We start from the raw sequence: 16,370 nt of genomic DNA, 5'->3' as shown, positions 1-16,370 counted from the left end.
ACTCTGGTTGCTGCTCACTGAGGTTAGGGCTCCGAGGGTCCACTTATTTTAATGGACTCTGTTATCTTAGAACATAATTTTACAACATTAAAATTCTGCAAAATATGGGTGACACGCTGCTAAAGAAAGAAACTTAACCATTCCAAACACATAAACATACTGGTTATAATACAAGGAAGATATTTTTAAATATTTGCCAATCTTGAAAGCAAGAAAGGGAAAACCTCAGGTATGATAAATGAAGAAGGAACCAGAAGCCAGAACGGTGAGTGGGCATTGAAGCTGAGTGGACCGTGAGGGTATTAGAAAAAAAAAGGTATAGTCTGTAAGGACTAAAGTTTTATAAGCCTGAGGACTGGTGATGAGGCCTGAGGACTGTGTATGGTAGGAAGATGGAATGAAGCTTGCTACCAAAAGCCAAATTCTTCTGTGATAGGCAGAATCTAGGAGGACAACTCTGTCTAATCTCTCCCCTGTGACATGGGTGGAACTTGCAGATATGAGGAGATATTATTCCTTTGATGAGGTTATGTGATATACCACAGTTGACTTTAAGAAAGTGAGATTATCCCTTGGGTTTAACCTAATCACCCAAGGCCTTGAAAAGCAGAGTTTTCTTTAGTTGGTAGCAGAAAAGGCAGCCAGAGACATTCAGAACATAAGGGGGATTTGACATGGAGGTCCTCCATTGGTGAGATGGAAGGAACTATGGTGTAAGGACCCAAGAGTGGCCTGTGGGAGCCAAGAGAGGCCCCTGGCCAATAGCCAGCAAGAAAATGGGGACTTCAGTCCTAAAACCGCAAGGAACTGAATTCTGCTAATGACAGAAATGAGTTTGGAAAAGTATCCCCATGCCCCAGATGAGAATGCAGCAGGCCGACAGCTTGATTTTAGCTTGAGCAGAGAAGCCAGCCTTACTGTGCTAGACTTCTGAGCGACAGAACCGAATTGATAAATGGGTTTAAGCAATCAAAATTTGTTATGCAGCAAAAGAAAACTAATACGGTCAGGAATCCCTACAATGGAGTGAAGAGCAATCGCAATGGTCCAGAGGCCATCCATGGCTGCAGAAATGGCATCTGAAACTGAGACACAGTACAGGGGGCATCCACATGGGTGAGGCCTGAATCTGCATCACCTACTTGGTCTGGAAATTCTGAACCAAGAAATTAACTAGAAACTAGTCTGTAACTGGAGAAATCATAGGGTTCCAGCATAGGGGTCAGCAAACTCATTCTGTAAAGGACAAGATGGTAAATATTTTAGGCTTTCAGAGCCATATGGTTGCTATCTCTGCTATTCAACTCTGCTGTTGAGGCACAAAAGCTTCCACAGACAATACATAAATGAATGAGCATGGCTGTGTGCCAAGAAAACTTTATTTACAAATACAAGGGGACAAGCTGGATTTGGACTACTGACCCCTGCTCTAGCAGAGGGAAAAGTGATATCTTCCTCTTCCAGGAACATGGGACTCCCAGTGAAGTGCCTGCTGGAGATGACCTCATGGTGACACATGACAAGCACATTTTTGCCAGAATAGACTATGACCCACGTATACAGTGGTCTACTTGATATTTCCACTTGGAAATCTCATGTGTATTGTGTGGTGCAAAGACCTACGAGTGAAAAGATAAAACATAACCCTTTACTTCTTTACTTTTCCTCCATATTTGGTTATCACCTCTAATTTTGTATTTGTGCTACCTCCCTATTTTCTTGATTAGACCAGCTAGGATTTCATCTATTTTAATACCTTTTCCAAAGAATCAGCCCTTGAATTCACTTTTCTCATACTGTGATGTGAGTGCCAGGTGCTTCCAAAGAGGCCTCTATGAGGACAGCACTCCAGAACTCACAGAGGAGCGATAACTGGGTCGCCTGTGCAGAGAGGGTGGTTGTTCCTGAGTCAGCACAGCGAGTGGCAAAGAGGGCAGGCTCCAGAGGTCAGAGGTTGCCTGGCTCTTCTCCCTTCTAGCTGGGTGCCTCACATGGTTGACCTCAGTCTCCTCATCTGAAAAAGGGGAACATAACGCTAGTGCCTCCTTTATAGGGTTATTGTCAGGAGTAAATGAGTTAATGCATACAAACAACTGAAGACACGCCTAACACCTAGTCAGTGCTCAATAAATGGTAATCATTTTAACTTAGGGACAGCTTTGAGGGTCGTGGTTATGGACCTCTGCTGCCCATGCTAGGGTGACCAGCAGGCACACCGGAAGCACAGGTGGGCTTATTAAAAGGACGGGAGCACTATGAAAGTGGTCACAGGTGTAGAATACTGGGCTCATCTCATGTGCACCGGATGTGTGGCCCTGCACACCACGAGAGCTCTGGGAACACCCGAAGTTCATGCTGAGAATGTTGGGGGTCTCAAGAAATGATTCAAGTATACTCCATGTGATATGTTTTAGAAAGGAGAGAAGCCAACCCTTGCGAAATGTAGTCTACCGAACCCTGTCAACGTAAGGAAAAGATAGGTCTGAGAACAAGTAAGTTTCATTTATCTGCAAGATTTACTTTGCTTGGAGCCTAGGTGGTTGCCGGACCGAAGCAGGAATTCTGCTGTGAGGTGATGCCTCTGATTTCAGTCCTAGCTGCCCCCAGAGTTTGTAGCTATAGACAGAAGTTAATTGAACTGGAGCCCCCTGTTCCTTTCTTTCAGTGAGGGTCTGCTAGACCAGCAGGGGGATGATTTCTAGAGTATTTATTCAGAATTTTCTCTTGGTAGGCGAAAATTCTACCAAGCAGAAAATCTCTTTACTAGTAGCTGACTCATGGGAGAAAGCATTACAGATTTAATGCTCAAACTAAGCATTAATTTTGGCTACTTTGATAATCTGATGACAGCAAATTAGTGAGGATGATGTGGCATTTATTTTGTTGATTTTAAAAGCATAACAGAGATGAACATTCCATGTCTAAAAATTAACAACGATATTCCGGAGCAGAGTACTCCTGATATTTTAATTTTCTGTCTAATTGGGAATTAACCAAAGAATGTAACTGAGCCTTTAAGAGTTCTTTTTTGGGGCGCCTGGGTAGCTTAGTTGGTTAAGCATCGACTCTTGATTTGAGCTCAGGTCATGATCTCGTGGTTCATGAGATTGAGACCCATGTCTGGCTCTGCATTGAGCCCGCTTGGGATTCCCTTTCTCCCTCTCTCTCTGCCCCTCCCCTGCTCACATGCGCTCCTCTCAAAATAATAAACTAAAAAAAAGTAAAAAAAAAAAAAAAGGTAAAGATCTTTCTGAGTCTCAGCCTTGTTCTCCTGAGATGAGCTCTTACTATGAAGACTGGCAGATATAAAGAGCGTAGGAAGGAGTTGGGGCTGAACAAGGAGGGACTGAGTTTCAGAGCCTGGGCTTTGGCAGAAGTGGTACCATGCTCAGATACAGGAGGAGGCAAAAGGGATGGGAAACATTTCCCTCCCCTTCCTGGTAAGGAACTGGACATAGGAGGACACAGCTGTGCTTGATTCCTTTCTGGCCCCTTTCCTGTAATGTCCTCCCACCTCTCAGTATCCCTTCCCCCAGCAGTCACATGCTGACCGACTGCGTCCCCTAAAATACCCCGTTTTCAGCTGGCTTCCTAGACCTGAATGCCACATGCTCCTTTCCCTCAGTGTAGTTGATCTCACAGAGATGCTGGGAGAGAGGGAGCTGCCTGGTCTAACGCAAACTAGTGCATAAATGGCTCAACCTCTACCTCAGGGAGATGTATTCATATTTCCCCAAAGAGGATGCTTGTTAGCACATATAGGTCTCTGGAAGAGGGGGTGAAAGTGAGAGAAGAAGGAAGGGAGGGGTGGAGGGAGAAGGAACGTATTACTGAAATGAAGGCAGTGTGGTTACTAGCGAACGAAAGCGAGGTGTTCAGCTGGGGATGTCAGAGGCGGACTCTGCCTGCAAATCTGCCCTCTGAGGTTGCTGCTGCCCTTCCTGTATTTCGGAGTCCTCAGCTTCTCTAAAGGTCCAGGCTTTTCCCATTTCTGTTCCTGCAAGGCCTCTAGTCCAAGGGGAGGGGGGGGGGAAGGGTTCCCCAACTGCCATTGTCACAGAGAAGTTGTCACACATCAGGCATCATGTCAGTGGCCTTGTAGATCACAACAGCCTTGCAACTTAGGAACAGACGAAGGGGTAGGTAGGGCATCCACTATGGGTGCCTTCCCAGTCTATAAATTTGAAACTACTTTTATATTTACCTGGGATATAGGAAAACTCCCTTTACTACAAGATCCTGATGTATTTCTCTCACCCCTCCGACCCCCACGTTAGCTTTCTGAACTGTGAACCGCATGATCTGTCTTTGAGAGGAGAGCAAATCCATCCTGTCACTACAGCTAAGGAGTGACTCCCTGATGAGCAGAGTTTCTTCTTCTGGGGGACGAGTGACAGCAGGATTTCCAGAGAGATCGAAGATCGAGCAGGGTGGGGAGATGCCATGTCCCAGCGTGGGCCTCGTGCCCTGAAGCCGGATTTTCAGAAAGCCAGCGATTTGCAGCTCTCTTACAGTGGCCGCCCCCAATTTTAAAAACCTCTTCTAGAATCATCTGCAACCTGATGCCGGTGGCCTTGGCAGAAGATGAGGTCATTTTCTAAAGCACAGAAGCATGACTTAACTTGTAAATCTGAGCCCTGGTGGCACAGGTGTTCCAAGGCCACGAGTCTTCTCCCGTTTCCACCCCAACACAATGTTCAGGCTGTCTGTGGGTTAGAGCGAGGGAGGAAGTGTGGCCTTCCTGCTGGGCAGGGGGACTCAATGTCTCCCAGAGGCCCTGTCAGACTCTGTTCTGTCTCTGTGTTCTTATACAGGCAAAAGAAAACCAGGCTTCATTCAAAGAGCAAGAGGAATGCGGGGTTACAGTTTGACACGCTGGAGGTTAGGAGGCTTTTAATTAAAACAAATTCCAGTCACCCTGGGCTCATTTTCTTGAGGCTGTCCTAAGGCAAGAGCTGAACAGTGAGGACAGCTTTCATTAAGAGGGAGGCCTGCATGTACAATGTGACAATTATCTTTTGTAACAGTCTTGGAAAATAGTCTGTACTCTGTACTAACTGCAAAAGTATTAAGGACCGCAGGGAATGTAGCCTGGTGTTAACCCAGAGGAGCTCCATCACTCAGCAAACAAACAGACTGGACCCATTTGGGGTCCTGTTGGGGCTGTTGGGGCTGCCTTGGACTCTGCACAGGCAGCTGCCCTGAGGCCACCTCCCAGCCCTGAGGGGTGGGAGGTGGGAAGGGTGGCCTGAGGACACATGAAGCCCAAGTCAGGCTCTCTCCTCACCTTCAAGGTCTTCTGTGGACCCTTGGAAGAACCTTGAAGGGAAGACCCTTCAAGACCCTCTCTTGGAAGAACACTTCCACAGGCCCCGGACATGGCTTCTGGGAGCAGCAGACCTGCTGCTCAGTAGCTGTATGATCCCCAGGAAGTCCAAGGTCATTCTGAGGGGAAGGTTTGCCTTAGTAGTGTGAGGTGACCAAGATGGCGGCAGGCTGGGCGGGGCTTCAGTGGGAGAGCAAACATGAAGTGCCTGCACAGTGCCAGGCACCTATGGGCCCAGTAAAGGGCTCCGTCACCATGGGGATCTGCCTGCCTCCAATATCCTTACCACCAGGAAGCTGACCCAATCTCTACCTCCCCACCACTCACTGTCCCACCCAGTAGTGGTCAGGTATCCAGCAGCTTCTAGCCCCAGTTACTTGTCTTGGTTGAAATATATATTTTCCATAAGCTGCCCTAAAAACCCTTTTTGAAGCCAAGTCAGGGTATTAAAAACATAGGCATTTCTGAGAAGTTCTGCACACAAATTATTAGCCAGTATAGGAGTGAAAAACTGTATATCACAGAGGCACGTACTTCATCTTTCCTAGCAGAGGAATGACACCATAGACTTTGTTCTCAGACACAAAGATGGAAGGCAGTTTGTAAGCAAAGCTTGATGAGGTTTCAGTGTGCACAAGGTTGTCTCTTTGGGAAGAGGGACCAACAGCACGGAATTGGAGAGAGGAAGAGGCCATCTCTTCTGATCCTCTGCCAACCCTGCAGCCCCCACCTGTCCGTCCTCTGGGCTTCCCGGACCTCTGGGGACAATGCCACTCAGTCTCCAGTTCTGGGGCCGTGGTTAAATAGGCCTCTGTCTAAGCCTTGCTTTGTCTCTAGCTTGCAGAATGAGTCTGGACATGTCCTGGACCTCAGTCCTTTGGATGGCATGTGCTCTGAGGTGCCTTCCAGAGGTTTCTGAGAAAGGGCCCTACTAATGATGGTGGGAAACAGGGTAAGGGTTCTTCTCTGTCCTTACCCACCACTTGCTTTCTGCAGCTTCCCCTTCCTTTAGAGCACACAGCAGGCGTGGATGCTGATACCTGCTTATGGAGCTCAAGGCAGGCCAGGATCAGGCTGGCTGCGCATTTTGTAACAAGAAATGGACTCTGCATAGGACTGACGAAGGGTCTGTCGGAGCACACGGGGCTTGAGGGCGACTAGGGAGGCTGAGGAGGATGGGAGAGAGTGGGTGGGTGTGGCCAGCTGTGGTTTACACCCATTTCCATCAGCAGAGCTGCATCCCAAACCCCACTTTGGAGGCCTCTGGTTGGAGGTGAGGCAAGGGCGACAGCAGGGGCTGCCGAGGGGGGCCACGGGAAGATGAAGGACACCTGACTGTGGCTACTCTCGGGTGGCCATGTTACCTATCAGGAGTCCACTGGCACTGGGCATATGTGTATTCCAGAGCCTGTCTGACTTCTTGTCTCTGCAGGACACACAGGGCCCAAGGGGCATCCATAACCCAGGAATGCGGGGCAGGGAGTGGGCTGCAGGTGGGGTGGGACCCAGCAGAGGGGCAGGCTGACAAGGTGGGCCACAGGAGGAAGAGTCGAGAAAAGGGAGGATCAGGTAGGTGGATACAACAGGAGACTGCATCAAGATACAGTGCCCAGCTTCAGACACTTGTATATTTTATGTCTACTGTGCAAATGTGGGGAGAGCCTAGCACAAGGGGGCAGCAGGAAGATGGACATATTTGCGCATGGGGAATTGTATCTTGGGAATGCACCCCATGCTCATGAGTCTGATTCATATGGCCAGGAATCCCACCCCCTGCCCCTGAGACTCTAGTGGGACAGAACCCCTTCCACTGTGCTGTGTCCGGACCCTACAGAGCCCAGGCTGCAGACGGAGCCACTTCCAAACAAGGCCGCCTGTGCTCAGCAGGCTCTGCCTCTCAAAGGTTTACACCGAAATGTACTTGGCTTCTGCCCATTTCATTTTAATATCCTTTAGGAGAAGAGTTATAAACACAAGGCCAATGCCCTGAACACTTCGCAGGGTTGGGAGAGCTGTTAATACCAAGTTTGTCTATGGCTGCTCCGGGAAGCGGGCCAGGCTCAGGTTAGTGACATTCCAGGAGCCTGAATTGGAAGTCCTTATGCAATCGCAATCCTTCGTGACTTCTAGGGCAGTTTTGTCTGCATAAGGAATGCAGGAAAGGCACAGAGCAAAGGGATTAGCTGGAGCATGGAGCCTGAAACACGCTAGCTTCTTGGCCAGTGGCGTTTCGTTTGTCAGAGGGCAATGCCTTCCATGGGCATTTAGCAAGCAGGCTACGGAGAATCCCCAGATGAGAAATGTTTCTCATTAATGATTCTTTAAAAAAAAAAACAACAAAAAAAGTGTGCTCTGCACAGACAGGTTTAAGCACAGGAAAGCAGAGCTGTGGTCCCCATGCATGTGGATTTCTTTAGCATTTGGTAGACCATGTGGGTTTGCTCCCAGGGGATCTGGCTGGGATTTCGGAACTAAAAGTGACTAATGTCCAGGTCACAGTCCTGCCACCCTGGGTGAAAGCCAGCCAGTGTGTGTGTGTGTGTGTGTGTGTGTGTGTGTTTGGGGGGGATTGGTATCCCCTTACTTGTCAGACAAGATGAGTACCAAATGCTCCCCTTTCCTTTCTTCTTGCTAGAGGCAGCAGAGGCCTGGAGAACCCCCAGCCCTGGGTGGGTTCCCTTCTTTCCCACTGTGGGGGGACTGGACTGAGAGGGGGTAACAGAGATGACATGAGAACCAGGCACCCTGAAAGACAGTGGGACTGTGGCTCCTGGCTGGGTGGGGACCAGTTCACTCCTGCTTCCAAAGGGAAGCTGGTTCCATTCATGTAACATGGGCCCCCTCGGCCCACACCGCACTTAGGCACCGTGGGTAAAAGCCAGAACAAACTCTGTGTCTCAAAATGCCGAATGGTCAGTTCACTCTCCACGGCCTTTTGCACGTTTTGCCACCGAGAGAACAAGGATTCTGACAGCAGTTTTCAAACAGGTTAACACATTAGGAATAGCTTGGGGTTTCTCCGTGCTTGTATTCATTCCTGATGTGCCCATTTAGATGGTCTTTTGAGGCCTTAGAGACCAGGGCGGGTGCTCATCTCTGCACCTGTCCTAGGGCTTCATGGTGTTGCCTGACAAGCAGCTGTTCTGATCCTGCAGTTCCACTGCCAACCCCACTTAGCACTGACTCCCCTTTAAGGCTGCGGTAAACTTTCTTCCTAAAGGCATCAAGGTGATTTCAAGTCTCCTCTGATTAGAGAAGGGCGTGTCTAGGAGCACCCCACAGAGTGATAGGGGCTGTGGTCTTTCTGGGTAGAGCAATGAGTTCAGAGAATAGAGACTGATGGAATTTGCAGGTATGGAGAGCTGGCTGTGTTAGCTCATTTGCAGAATGGGAGGTCACATCCCGCCTTCAGGCTTATTAAAAGGATTAAATGAGCACGTGTATGAGAGTTCCAGCACCTGCACACAAGGCAAGCTCAATTCCCACTACTGTTGTCACTAACATTACTCTTACCATGATTCCTGCCGCCTCTGAGCTCCTGAGGCTCTGCGCCCTATGTTTCTAGCAACCAATCCCCTAAAGCTCAAATAGAAGTAACCCCCTTCCCTAATCTGTATTGCATCTTCAATTGTATCTCCCTGCTCCTGGGGGGAACTTTTCTTCCATCTTTACACTCTTCCTATATTTCAAATTCTGACCGGCAAGTCAGTTTGTGGGGTTCAGGGCCACCAGAGGCAGAGGGGAGGCTCTAAAAGCCTGTGCGTACTCCTGGACTGGCCCCTTCCCACTGGCTCTCCAAACCCATCTTTCTGGGTGCCTCCACTCTTCCCATGTCCTCTGTCCCAAATGCCATAGGTCTTCCGTAGGCCTAAGTGGGGAGGGGCAAGGAAGAAAAGGGAGCATGTGCAGTGTCCGTCCTTACAATGTAACATGGAGGTCAAGAGCCTAGGTTCAAATCTGCTACTCCCTGGATATGTGCTCTTGGGGCAATTACTTAGTCTCTCCGTTTCTCCATCAGAAACTGGAAACACTTACATCAACCTCACAATGTTGTGAGGTTTAATTGAGTTAATAAATGTAACTGGTTAGGGGTGCCTGGGTGGCTCAGTCGGTTAAGCATCTGACTCTTGGTTTCGGCTTGGGTCATGATCTCATGGTTTATGGGATCGAGCCCCAAGTCCAGCTCTGTGCTGGCCGCATGGAGCCTGCTTGGGATTCTCTCTCCCTCTCTCTCTCTGCCCTTCCCCGACTCATGCTCTCTCCCTGTTTTGCAAAATAAATAAATAAATTTTTTAAAAAAAGTGTAACTGATTAGAACCATGCCAGTATGCACTGTGTAAGCATTAGCTATTATTACTATTATTACTGTGTGAGGTCATCTAAGTCTCACAGATCTTATTATATGTATCAAGTAGGTATTATTGTCATTCTCAATTTATAGTACCCATGCTATATTTAGACTAAAAAATGTAATATATATATGTGTGTGTGTGTGTGTGTGTGTGTGTGTGTGTGTGTGTATTTGGATTCTCTGATTCTGTAAACCATGCAAAACAGAGTGGCCTAACTTTGCAGCTACAGGAAAAAAACCATTTCAGGACACAATTTCTATGGTCCTCACCCAATCCATACATTTATTAACTAGCTGAGATGCTGGTGAACCAGAATCCCTCTAGGCAAAGAGGCCTTAGTTTCCTGGGCTGGAAACTCTTCCTCTTTTCTCTGGGCCTTAGTTTCCTCTAGCTGTTTGGTATTCTCTAGGGAATAGACTCCCGCCACCCCCACCTCATCAGTTTAAATGCTCAGAACCCTCCAGTTGTCTTAACCCATGAGCCTGAGGAAAACAGGAAGGTTCTGACAACCATTCATTATATGCACGCTCTCCAGGTCAGAAGTTACATGTGTTTTGCCCTCACACTTGCTTTGCCTGATCAGAGCCTGAAACATGTTTGAGTTGGTTACCAACAATTACACAGAAAAACCTAGATTTCTGCCTTCTCTTGAAAAACAGATCTGCCCTCAAGCCTGCCTTCTACATGACAGTAATGGGCTGGAGCTGTAACAGCTGCTCACTTTCAATAGGGCATGGGATTCTCCAGTTTGCCACAGTCCTCACATTTTGTGTTGTCTCTCTCGTATTACAACCAACAGTAACTGCCATTTCTGATTAGGCTTGCTGCTCCTACTGTATCGTAATAGCTATCTATTTCGCTCACACTGCTTGTGTGGTTCCTATAGACACTTAGATTTGTGGCTCCTGCTAGCATAGGAATTTCCAGCAAATGTGTGTTTGCATCTTAACTGTCTTAATAGTTGGGAATGGAAGATTCTCTTCCCCTATTAAAGGAATGTTGGGGTGCCTGGATGGCTCAGTTGGTTGAGCGCTGGACTTTGGCTCAGGTCATGATCTCATGGTTGTGAGTTTGAGCCCCGTGTTGGACTCTGTGCTGACAGCTCAGAGCCTGGAGCCTGCTATGATTCCATGTTTCCCCTCTTTGCCCCTCCCATACTTGTGCTTGCTCTCCCTCTGTCTCTCAGAGGAAAAAAAAACAACAACAACAACATACAAATTTTGAAAAAAAAAAAATGTTAAGCACCAGAAAGGTGGTCAAAAAACAGTTGACCTTTTGAAGGTTTTGAAGCCGATTGTTATACATGGCGTGTTCCAAAAAGAGAGGATCAGAAAGTTTGCCTGCCTTCTCTATCCGTAGATATGCTGCTCCAGCTCCAAAAAGGTGCTCAAAGCTCCAGGAAGCCAGAATGAGGGGTCTGTAAGGTGGGATGGACAGATGGATAAATCCTGATATCCCCTTCACCAGTTCCTCCCTGACTGGAGCCCCTGCCTGGCCCAGAAATCTCTACACACCAGGCTGCTCATTTTGGTATTCCCTTCATCTCCGCCTACCCTCCAGCTAGAAGCCTCTGCCTTCTAGCCCAGCTCTGCCCCCTGAATCCCAACTATTCCGGATCTCCATTTTAGGCTTGCTGGCACGTTGGACCTTATTTTACTATAGTACATCATTATTTTTTATCTGATATTTTGCAATATACCCCTAGGTCTCCTTTATGAGTTATACTCTGTTTCTGAATATTCTGGCCAAAAATAAGCCACCAGAATGCATGTTCCCCATCACTAGAGGCATACTGTATGCTCTGAGTCTGGAAAGGCGGATTAAAGAACTCCCCAAGCTCACCGCTCTACCTATCACATGGGGCTAAGAAAAACCATATGACTCATAAATGGCAACTTCCTCTTGGACTCCTGAAACCATGTAAAGTTCATCCTGATTGAAAGCTCTGTCCTGTGAAAGTCTGTAGGCTGGTGTTCCAACAGGCCTGATCTATCTGTTGCCACAGTAGCTCCACAACAATCTTTAAAAATAGATCACCTCTGAAAGTAGAGCAGATTTCCCTGTAAGCCCAGTGTGGATTCTCTGGGGGCTCTTCGCAGCTCTGCTTGGATGAAGATTCGCCGTGTTTGAACGTAAAAGGTTAGAGAAAAGCTAAACAGGACAGAAAGCAGAGAACTCTGGTGAAAGTAACACAGGGGCACAGCTCAGGACCACCACATAAAGCCGCCAAAGCTCTCCAGGGGGGCCTGTGTCACAGGTCCATCCACCTGTTCACCCATCCTAAAGGCAGCTGGTTCACAGACCCGTGTGCGGGACGGGCAAGGGAGCAGGCAAGGTGCGCCGCCCACAGAAGGTTTGAGCTCACCGTGGTGTTCGATCCCCCCAGAAGCGACGGCAGCGCGGGCGACCAAATGTGCAGAGACTGCTGCCTCTTCTTGAGAGGGGTTTCTGCTCAGCACGATGTGATGCGCCTGTCACCCGGGAAAGAAGAAACAGGATTGTTTACACGCTTGGCGGCAGCAATAGGGAACTAAGTGTTCTTGAAGTGATAAGCAGAAAGCCAAGGAACTTTCTAGCAAGCTAGACAATATGATTTGTGTGGAAGCACAGTCAATTCTCAGGAGACCTAGATTTTAAAAGCATTGGGTTGTGGACAGAGAAAGCCCTGAAGGCTGAGTCCGGATGGCTCGAAGCTGTGGCCAGGGCGGATCACTAAGTAAATCATTTAAGTCTATGCTGCTGTGAGTGCAGTGTCAGCTGAGGATGGGCGGGGGGGTGGGCGAGCGGAGGAGGGTTTCAAGAAGGAAGGAGATGGGTTAAAAAGTGCCAGTGCTCTGCACAGGAAGTGGGCGAGCCCAGCCCCCTGCCCCAGCTCAGCCCAAAGGGGGCCCTTGCCGAGATGTCAGTAGCCTCCCCAGTGCCTGATCTACCAAGCCCATCTCCCTGCGCCTTCTTCAACTGGCCCATGGGGCTGCCTGAACACAGAAAAGAGCTCAGTTCCTTAAAAATAAAGCCCAATTGAAAATTCTTTGAGAGAGAGAGAAAAAAAACCTATGATCCTATGAATATAAATAGTAACAATCCTCCCAAAATAAAATACAAAACACATCTCTCCAAATAAAAAAGATATAACATAAAGAATAAAAGAGAAAATAAAGTTACTACTCATCCGTCAACATTTAAAGTTTTTAAAAATGCTATTAGTAACAGGTTCACATTCATTCAGTAAATAGACCCTTACAGATCACCTATGACAGGAGAGGCCAGGACCAGAAAGGGTGGGCAGTACCGAAAGGGACAGGAATTGAACCTGATGTCCTACAGTGCACTAACACCAGGTGGCAGGTGGTTTGCAATTAATTGCCAAAAGGGTGACAGAAATACTAAAATACCATGAGTTAAAAGGAGAAACACCAGACTGGGATAGGCCAAGACATATTAACAGCAGTTAAGATTTCTTTCTCAGGTGTAGTATCAATTTTAATTTTCTTAACAATTTTTGTTGCCCGCGTTTTGTAGACGAGAGAGCTGAGGTTGAGGAGCAGGTGATATCTTGCCCAAGATACCTCATGGCTGAGAGAAAATGGAGATAAGATTCTGACTTTGATACTCGGACTCCCTCCCAGGGCGAGAACGCTGCCCTTCCTCCCTGCCCTGGTGCTTGTTGGCAGACATCACTAACTGATGCCTGCACACTCCCCAGAGGCGCCGATTCATTCAGCCTCCAGGAGCTATGACTAATCCGTGGGAGCTGGCTAGGAGATAAAGCCACACCATCAGAACTTCCTAGTCCAGACCAAGTAGTGAGGCAGCAAAGCCATAGGGACTTGGTCCTCTGATGACCAGCTGAATGCATTTGTCAGTTGGTAATCAGGGTGGATTCTAGACTCTTATCTCATTTATCGTATGTTAAAATCAGCTGAGTTATTAGCTCTAGACTTTTTATGATAGGGGCTATTCCAAACCAAGATTGCTAGCAATAACTTTTATTGTTGTGTTAAAACAATCAGAATTTCATATTTGTAAATGCGAACAATATCCTTTGTTTTAAAACTACTTTCCTTATTACAGGATGTAAATAAATGGAACAAGTAGTTTTGGCAACACCCCAATTAGTCATTATCCTCAATTTGGCCCGAAGATCTGGCTTGAAATGCTTTCCAATAATGCACACTCCAGAAAGTAAAGACAATTGGAGCCATTGGAGCCACAGGGACAGTCAAAGCATCACATGTTCAGGAATTTGAAGAGAGGAAGAGAGAGGAAAATCTGCCCATCCCAATTGCAAACTGAATCATGTTTACTTTGTGTTTTCTCCTGCTTAACGATCTTTAGGATCCACCATCGAGGAGAGCACCCTGTGATGCTAGAAAAGATTTAACTCATATTGTTACAAAGACTTTTAACTCACAGTACTTTAGATTTATTCAAATTCAAATTCAAAAAGATTTCATATTTTGTTTCCACTCAATATTATAATATAAGGCAATGTAAAAGATATACATCTATCAAAATGATTCCTTTTCTTTTTACTTATTTAATTATTTATTTGGGGAGGGGGGAGAGAGAGAGAGGCAGAGAGAGAGAGAGAGGAAGAGAGAGAATCCCAAACAGGCTCCGAGCTGCCAGCGCAGACCCTGATGCAGGGCTCAAACTCACCAACTGTGAGATCAAGACCCGAGTCAAAGTCAGATGCTCAACCAACTGAGCCACCAGGCACCCCTTTTTCTTTTTCTTTTTTTTAATGTTTATTTATTTATTTTGAGAGAGAGAGAGATGGAACATGAGTGGGGGAGGGGCAGATAGAGAGCTTGAGAGAGAATCCTAAGCAGGCTCCATGCTGTCAGCACAGAGCCTAACAAGGGGCTCGATTCCACGAACCAGGAGATCATGACCTGAGCCGAAATCAAGAGCCAGACGCTCAATGGACTGAACCACCCAGACACCCCTATCAAAATTATTTTCAATTCATATGAATAATTACATGTTCTGAAAGTTCTGTATGTTGCCTTTTGCCTTTGGAGACAGGAAGCAAAATTTTCTGAGAGCAAAAATGCTCACAATATCAAGAAAATGGATCCTGAGAGCTTAAGGGGATCCGAATTTCACAAAAATCTTCGTAACCTCAACATTTTTCTGTGTGAGATACTAATATAAGCAACCATTTATTATTCATTATTCACTTCAGAAACTCAATCCTTGGTCTAATTTATATTTGATGTTCATGAAACTTCTAAAAACCATATGCTGGTTTAACATTGGGGTGAGGGAAGGAAAAGGGAACCATGATGTTAAAAATGTGCAAGGTTAGCATCTCCTTGATTCAGTAAAATTAAATTTAGTTTAATTTAATTCAGTCCTATTCAATTTACCTTAATTTTTAAATGCTTTTTACATGCCACATTGTGTCCCTCATCAGACTCGGGGCCTTATCATAGCTTATCTGGTCCTGCCTTCATCACGTCCAAGCAATTTCTAGCCCTCTATCCACTCTCCCCATTCTCACTATCCAGTCGGCCCTTCCTGCTGTCCCTTCCCTTCTTGACCAACTTGGAGTTCACCATCTATCACTGTTGATACCAAAAATGCCCTCAACTTCACTGAAGCATTATTTGAAATGGTGAAAAAGGGGGAATCATCTAAATAACCACCAGAAGCAGAATGAATATATTGTGGTTTATTCATACAATGACTGAACTCTACCTAGTACATTAACAAAGTAACATTTCAGAAACATACCAGTGAGTGGAAAAGTAATTTATAAGAGGATGTAAACATCATGGGACCAGTGAGTTTCAAGTTTCTCTTTTGAAGCAAAAAAACAAAAACAAAAACAACACAAAAAACAACAACAAAAAAATCCTTTTGTTCCAGATTGTTTTGCATACTGTCTTACTGAAGCAGATGGAGAGGGTCTAGAAGCTCACTCAGCTGTGCCCACCCAGCTTCCTCCAAAAGACCCTCCACGGAACATGAGGGCTCAGGGTGATGCAGATCGAGAACCACAGATCCGCACGGTATAGGAGGCTGCCTTAGGGAGTAGGTATAAAGGCAGTTGAAAAGCTAGTGATTAGATTACCCAATTTTCCAAATTAAACCACTGTTCACAATTCTGGAACAACACTCTGCTTGCTAAGAGAATATAAATACCCCTGTTATATGCATCTGAGAGCATTTAAGGACTAGTTGTTAGTGTTAACAGAATTATAGGAGCCATGCTTGCCTCTCCTGGCTTTATGCAGGAGCCCAAGTAATGGGCCCCGCTGGGGATCTGTGCTTGACTGCATTCACTCCTTATTATTTATTAATCTCCCAGGGCTCAGATTTCTCCTCCCGTTCTTTGTTGTTTTCAGTATCTTACGGTTATATATTTATCAGTTGTCATCTTGGAGCTGAGAGGGAGTGTTTAATATTCCTAAATCTCTTGAGCCGTTAACATGTGGTACTGGGTTAAAAACAAAAACAAAAACGCAACCTTTAATATCTCATACTGAGCAAGGTCATTAACTGAAAAACCTCAGTCATAAGATCAACCACCCTCAAGCCCTGCCAAGGTCCAGAGCAGAAGGCTGCGCTTGGGCCCTCCTGAGCATTTCCGGGGGAAACCACTGAGTCCACAGCGCCAATCCAGCTGTCAATAGACACAGCCAGAGCTACAGCTGGCAGACTCTTATCTGACTGAGGCTGTCCCC

General features: G+C 46.6%; 1 protein-coding gene across 1 annotated transcript in view; it reads right to left on the bottom strand.

Annotated features, from left to right (window-relative positions):
• The window catches only part of TTC23 (tetratricopeptide repeat domain 23), an 82,070-nt gene that overhangs the window by 22,045 nt on the left and 43,655 nt on the right, over positions 1–16,370 (bottom strand). The window contains exon 6 of the mRNA XM_047086525.1: positions 12,044–12,149. Coding sequence (XP_046942481.1) covers positions 12,044–12,149 — 106 coding nt within the window. The remainder of the gene's footprint in view (positions 1–12,043; positions 12,150–16,370) is intronic.

Source organism: Lynx rufus, unplaced genomic scaffold, assembly GCF_022079265.1.
Source record: "Lynx rufus isolate CCGP_SWC_20201006 ecotype Redwood Valley unplaced genomic scaffold, mLynRuf1.p SCAF_21, whole genome shotgun sequence".
NCBI lineage: Eukaryota > Metazoa > Chordata > Mammalia > Carnivora > Felidae > Lynx > Lynx rufus.
The sequence above is the reverse complement of the archived record's forward strand: the minus strand, read 5'-3'. Positions and strand labels throughout refer to the sequence as shown.